At 52.5% G+C, this 6,991-nt stretch overlaps 1 protein-coding gene across 1 annotated transcript in view; it reads right to left on the bottom strand.

Annotated features, from left to right (window-relative positions):
• The window catches only part of LOC102044425 (exocyst complex component 1-like), a gene marked incomplete at its 3' end in the record, with an annotated part of 17,582 nt that overhangs the window by 911 nt on the left and 9,680 nt on the right, over positions 1-6,991 (bottom strand). Inside the window, exons 7-12 of the mRNA XM_031063434.1 lie at positions 5,052-5,161; positions 4,790-4,891; positions 4,244-4,314; positions 3,899-4,139; positions 3,326-3,509; positions 2,306-2,505 (exon numbers count right to left, since the gene is read on the bottom strand). Of these exons, the coding sequence (XP_030919294.1) occupies positions 2,306-2,505; positions 3,326-3,509; positions 3,899-4,139; positions 4,244-4,314; positions 4,790-4,891; positions 5,052-5,161 (908 nt within the window). The remainder of the gene's footprint in view (positions 1-2,305; positions 2,506-3,325; positions 3,510-3,898; positions 4,140-4,243; positions 4,315-4,789; positions 4,892-5,051; positions 5,162-6,991) is intronic.

The raw sequence follows: 6,991 nt of genomic DNA, 5'->3' as shown, positions 1-6,991 counted from the left end.
AGGGAAGGGAAGGGAAGGGAAGGGAAGGGAAGGGAAGGGAAGGGAAGGGAAGGGAAGGGGACATTCCATGAGGAGCCATCCTGAGGTGGATTCCTGCACCAGGGCTGACACCTGAGCACTGCCCTCAGTTCCCATGTCTGATTCAGTTGAAATGAAGAATTTAAGGATGTTAAATGAAGTGCTGGAGATCTTTATCCTCCAGGGAAGCAGAACTTAGGGAATTTCATGGTTCTCTCCCCTCCCTGCTCAACAAGCAGCATCCCTAAGGGTTGCAGGCCCATGGAGCAATGGGACTGCTAGGAAATCCCTCCAGTTCCTTGGTGCTCCCCTCAATTTTCTTCCCACAGAGGGTCTGGAGCCAGAGGTGGGGAAGGGGGATCCCAGAACCTGCAGAGGTGTAAAGCAAAACCTGAATTTTCTCCGTTCTCCTGACATCTCTGCCAGAGCTGGACAGGACACTCCACATCTGCTGTAAAACAAGGGAATAATCCCTTCCTTCATCCTCATGGTCAGTCTACAGCTCATTACATCTTGGGTGTTGGAAATGGAAGGGACTTGTCTGTGGAGAAATACCCTAAATCCCAAGGATTTAGAGTTCCTAAATGTATGAATTGTTTCCAAGAACCAGGAATTGGCCTCTGCATTACTTACACCTCTTTGCCCCTCCTCTTGGTGAAGAGAAACTGGGAGAGCTGGAGAAGGCCTGCCAGGATTTTTCAGGTGCTCTCATATCCCACTCACTTTGTTGCGAGCAATAAAATGATCTTTTCCCTTGGAAAAGGGAGGATTTGAAGCTATAGCAGAGCTCAGGTAGTGCAAGACACGGAGCTGATTTTCCAGCCAAGCCAACAAATGTTTGACAGCAAGGACTGGAAACAAATTGGAAGTAACAGGTCCCATAAATAATTCCAGCTGAGCTCCATCTGCGAGACATTTTAGGGAGAGGGAAGGAGTGGAAGAGCTGCAGCCTCGGGAAGGAGGGAATGTCTGTTTGAGTTAGCAGAGCCAGATGCTCTTAGCTCAGTTAACAGAGCAGCCACTTGGGAAGTGCTGGATGGATCAGCCCAGGCAGCTGTGAAAAAAGAGCTGGGATCTGCCAGATACCGGCACGCAACCGGAGTGGGGATGGGAGTAAAGTGGGAACAAACTGGGAGCAAACTGGGAGCAAACTGGGAGCAAACTGGGAACAAATTGGGAACAAATTTGGAACAAAATAGGAGCAAACTGGGAATAAACTGGGAATAAACTGGGAACACACTGGGAACAAATGGAGCAAACTGGGAACAGACTGGGAACAAGCTGTGAACAAACTGGGAAAAACCTGGGAGCAAACTGGGAACAAACTGGGAGCAAACTGGGAACAAACTGGGAACAAGCTGGGAACAAACTGGGAACAAACTGGGAGCAAACTGGGAACAAACTGGGAACAAGCTGGGAACAAACTGGGAGCAAACTGGGAGCAAACTGGGAGCAAACTGGGAACACACTGGGAACAAATGGAGCAAACTGGGAACAAACTCGGAACAAGGTGGGAACAAATGGAGCAAACTGGGAACAAACTGGGAGTGAACCAGGAGCGAACTGGGAGCAAACTTGGAACAAACTGGGAACAAAGTGGGAACAAACTGGGAGCAAACTTGGAACAAACTGGGAGCAAACTGGGAACAAGCTCCCCAGCAATGCTTTGGAATTCTGCCCCCCGTGTCTTTGTTCACCGTTTGGAAACGGGCACGAGGACAAGGCAGCAGGAGAAGGAAAAAGCCCAGACATGGTTTGGATTGTCAGAGGAGGGAGTGGGAAAGGCTTCCCTGGGGGAAAGGAGGGCTGAGCACATTGTCTGGATTTCAGGAACTTTCCCAGAGAGAACAAGCTGGGATGATCCATCAAACCTGCCCAGGGATGTGATGGAGTCCCACCACTGGAGCTTTCGGGATGTGACTGGACAGGGAGCTACAGAATCTCATCCAAGCAGTGAAGTTTGCACTGGGAGAAATATCCTAAATCCTAAGAATTTAGAGTTCCTAAATGTACAGATTTCTAAATGTTCTTCTGTTCCAAGAAACAGGAATGGGCTCCTGCACTATTCACACCCCTCTTAGTGTCTGTGCTCAGACAAGGAGAGCTGGAGAAGGCCATGCCAGGATTTTGGGAATCCCTGAGCAGAATGAAATCCATGTGCTCTCATATCCTGTGACAACAAAGTAAGAGAATCCCAGACTGGATTCAGGGCAGGGAGATTTGAACACCAGTTAATGCAGAGTTTTGGGAAGAGCCCTTGGAGGCCCAGGCCAGGCCCTGTGCTCACCTTGAGCCTCTCCAGGGGCTGGCCCACGCACGTGGTGATGTACTTCTCCATGTGCTCCCTGCACCTCCGCTTGGCTTCTCCCTTCCTGCCCTCCAGGCAGGGGATGTTCCTTTGGCACAGGAAGGTGTGGATGTGGTGGAAGTTTTCCATCATCACCATATCCACGTTCACCTTCAGGTTGGCTGAGGAGAGGCTGCTGACTGGGAAGGAAGGAGGGAATCAGGTGTGGAGAGAAGCCCCTGCAGGCTCTCAGGAGGGATGTGCCCTTGGGATGGCTCATTTGAACCATCTGACTTCAGAGGGAGTCATTATAACACAAATCCTGACCCCTGTCCGTGATTCCCTGCCTGGCCTGCTTCCCTGCCAGCATTCCTGGAGCCTGGCATGCTCCATGGGTTGTTGTCCATGCCCATGGATTTATCAGTGAGTCACCCCAGGCTCACCCACGGATGGGAGCTGTCCCTCTGCACCACCTCGTGATCTGTGGTCAGAGCTGGGAATTCTGCAGCCCCTCAGGTCCTCTCCAGGCAGGAAAACAGAATATTTCCAATGACAGGAAGCTGAGGGCTCCAGCTGGGACAACACAGGGATCTACTGGAAGCTGCCCACCCCACTCTCCCAACCCCTCTCTCCCTACCAACACCCCTTGGTGGTTTTGGGGGAGTTTTTCTGGTTCCCAAAACCTTGTAAGAGGAGACTGATCCATGAGGAGCTCTCCCTCCACAGTGGGGCAGGAGATGTTGAAACTGGATCCAAAGCTGAGCCCCTGTGTGTAAGCTGAGCCCTGTCACCCCCGGGGCCATCCCCCTGTGACAGAACACCCAGAATGTGCCTGGTGCTCCCAGGACCTTGCTTGGGGACAGGGGTTTGAGGTGCAGGCTCAGGGAACAGGCAGCTCCCACCCTGCCACACCTGGGAGGTGCAGAGAGATTTCAGTGCCAGGGCCAGGCAGCCCTCCCTGCCCTGGTGGCCCAGCTGGTCACTCCTGCAGCTGCAGGGGGACATCTCCTTGGCACTCACTGCTGCTGAAGATGCTGCTGGCCAGCCTGAGCTGGGCCCTGTCCAGCTCCCCCCGGCGCTGGGATGTCTGGAACATCTCCTCAGAGAGGGCCACCAGCTCCTGGAAGCGGCTGACACAGGGCAGGATCCCCCCTCTGGTCCTGCTGGCAGGCTTGGCCTCCTCCATCTCCTTGCACAAAGTCCCCTGAGAATGACACAGAGGTGGCACCCTCAGATCTGACCTCACCTGGAGGAGCACAGGCCAGGAAACAAGGCCAGGAACTGGGATTGGGAAGGCTTTGCCATTTACAATGCCTTCTGCAATCCCAAGGGATGGGACACTCCCTGTTTGAGGCTGACACCGAGCTGTGCCATTGCCCAGGGAGCTTTGGGGTGCCCATCCCTGGAGGTGTCCCAGGAACACCTGGATGTGGCACCCAGAGCTCTGGGCTGGGGACAAGCTGGGGATCAGGCACAGCTTGGACTCGGTGATTGTGGAGGCCTTCTCCAGCCTCCGTGGTTCTGTTTGGAAGGTTCTGGAAGAGGTCAAACACCCCTCAGGTGTGTGGGCTCCCTCCCATCATGGACACTCACGATGCATTTGTTGAAGTTGCTCTTGGCCAGGAGCAGCACGTTCCCCAGGAGGGTGTGGAGGAAGGACGAGGGGGGAGCTGAGCAAGGGCCCCAGGTCCCCAGCACGGAGTCACTCAGGGTCACCAGGACCTGCAGGCAGCCCAGGGGCTGAACCTTGCTGCAGACATCCAGAAATGCCCTCAGCTCCGGCTCCAGGCAGCTGAAGATCTCACTCAGCAGTTGGGTTGTGGCTTCTTCTGACCTTAAAAACCAAACCACATCGTGGGAAAGGTGAGGAATTAACTGGGAGGGGACACTTCAGTCTGTGTCCTGTCAGAGGACCCAGGGTATCCCATCCCCACGTACTGGCTCTGGCTCTTGGTGCGAGGAGGGTCCTCTGGAGCTGCCGTGGGCTCTCCTGCCTTAGTGGCAGATCCCTGAAAAAAGATTAGAGTGGAAATTATCAAAGGATCCCAGAGTGGTTTGGGATGGGCCCCAAACCCCCTGCCCTGGGCAGGGACACCTCCCACTGTCCCAGGCTGCTCCAGGCTCTGTCCAAACTGGCCTTGGGCACTTCCAGGGATGGAGCAGCCACAGCTGCTCTGGGAATTCTATCCCAGCACCTCCCCCCTCACAGGGAGGAATTCCTTCCCAACATCCCAGCTAAACCCACCAAATGATGATTTGTCTGCCCTCCCTCAGCCAGGAAAATGAGCTCTGGATTTATTTCTGCTGCCTCTTGTTTAATGCTTGGGGACCCCTGATTTTCCTGGAGCTGTGAATGAAATTCCATTTAATTCTCCTCCAAAGCTTCCCCACTGCTGGTTCCTGGAGGATGAGAGCCCAGCAGAGCCCAGGTACCCCACGGATAATGGATAATGGGCCTGCAGAGGACACGGTGCTCACCCTCACCTCCAGCTCCACGGAGCCACAGCCGAGGCAGAAGAATTCCTGCAGGAATTGCTGCTCCGAGGTGCAGAGGGGCTGCAGCTCACTCAGCACCTGCTCCAAGACCTGCTGAGAAACCACCTTTGCTCTGGGAACCCTCTGGGACTCCCTGGGGACGCCGGAGCAGCTCCGTGCCCACCGGAGGGGACATGGGGAGCACGGGGAGCGCCTCAGGCTCTGCCCCAGGGAGGGACAAGGAGCCCCTGAGGAGCCCTCAGCCCCTTACCCCGGGCATGCTCCCCCTGGCCGGGGTGTCCTCCTGGCCGTCCCTGCTCCTGGGCAGGCCCCAGCGCGGCTGCCTGCTCCCTGCTGGCTTCTCCCGGCTTTCCTGCAGACCTGCATGGGGTGGGATGTCAGAAACCTCCTCCCTCTGGGACTCTCCAGCTCCTGGAGTCCTGGAGAGTTAAAGTCTTAAATGTCTCTTTTTATGTCTGACCTCACGCATGAATTGATCTTTTCCTGTTGCATTCAGATAAATGGGGGATTCAGATGAAATTCCCTTTTTTTTTCTCTGCCTTCTCACTTGTTTCTCTCTCTTTTTCATTGTTTTTGTTTCACTAAACTGCCTTTTGATTTCACTGATTGAGGTGTTTATCCCTTTGCTGCCTTGTGCTTACTCCTGACAGCTGGGTTGTGGAAAATCCCAGGGGATAAGAGAAGAGATCAGCACAAAAACCTGCAAAGGCCTCAGGAAAATTGTCTGGGGCTTAATTTTGATTGTAAATTGCCATTAAAAAATATCCAGGGGAGGTGGGAATGGCTTTTTCTCAAAAAATGCCCTTTTAAAATTAAAATCCTTCACCTGGAAATAAAAATATTTCTCCTACATTGGCAGTTTTAGCACTGGGGGCTTGGCCTGAGTGGAAAAGTTGAAAAAAATCCTTTGAGAGATGTGTTCGAAAAACATTTTTCTACTCCCTGAAAGGAATCAGTGGGGAAACATCCAGCTTATTTCCTAATTATTTCCAGAAATGGGAATCATTCCCCTATTCCAAAGGTTCTGGGGGAGTCAGGTCACCTCTCCATCAACCATAATATCTCAAATATCTTTATTTGAGCCACTCCTGAAGGGTTTTCCCTTTGGGAAGGATTTGTGAGCTCCATGTTCAGCAGGGATGAGGGATGAGCCAGCCCTGCTCACGACCTCAGCCTTGCTAAAACCAGCACTAAATTAAGGAGCTGCTTCCTGGCCTTTTTCTCACCATTTCATTATAATTTCACCAGCTGGGAAGTGGCAAAACCCGGGAAAAAAATAAATCTTCCAACAGCATATGGAAAAGAATTTAACAAGCCTGCAGAAAATGGAATGGCAAAAAATGAGAAAGGACTTAATTACTGGCCCCTAATTAATTATAAACAGCTCGAGGTTGCCTTCTAAACTCACTCTCCCATCACATAAGGCAAGAAATCAGCAGGTGGTGCCATAAATAAAATCCTTTATGAGGGCAGGGAATCAACCCAAAAAATTTACTGGGATGATCAGGAGAAAGGAAATGGCCTGGAGGCCTGGACTGGAATATTTTCCAGCTGGGATGAGGGGTGTTTGACAGCTGGATGAGAGGTGTTTTGGGGCAGGGATGAGGGATGTTTTCCAGCAGGGATGAAGGATGTTCTGGGGCAGGGATGAAGGATGTTTTGGGGCAGGGATAAGAGATTTTTGACAGCACGATGAGGGATATTTTCCAGCAGGGATGAGGGGTGTTTGACAGCAGGGATGAGGGAAGTTTTGGGGCAAGGATGAGGGATTTTTGATAGCAGGGATAATCGATATTTTCCAGCAGGGATAAGAGATATTTTCCAGCAGGGATGAGGGGTGTTTTGGGGCGGGGATAAGGGAAGTTTTTGGGCAGAGATGAGGGATATTTTCCAGCAGGGACGAAGGACGTTTTGGGGCAGGGATAAGGGGAGTTTGACAGCAGGGATAAGGGATGTTTTGGGGCAAGTATGAGGGATTTTTGATAGCAGGGATAAGGGATATTTTCCAGCAGGGATGAGGGGAGTTTGACAGCAGGGATAAGGGATGTTTCGGGGCTGGGATGAGGGATATTTTTGGGCAGGTTTCCTCCCAGCCCGGGCTCCATCCATGAGCAGGAAGGACCTTGGATGAGGTTCCTGCAGAAGTTCAGCCAAGCCAGAGCTGCCCTGCCAAGCATCCCGGCTCAGCCA

The sequence above is a fragment of the Geospiza fortis genome, unplaced genomic scaffold (genome assembly GCF_000277835.1).
Source record: "Geospiza fortis unplaced genomic scaffold, GeoFor_1.0 scaffold412, whole genome shotgun sequence".
Classification (NCBI taxonomy): Eukaryota; Metazoa; Chordata; class Aves; order Passeriformes; family Thraupidae; genus Geospiza; species Geospiza fortis.
This window is presented reverse-complemented; position numbering and strand designations above follow the sequence as displayed.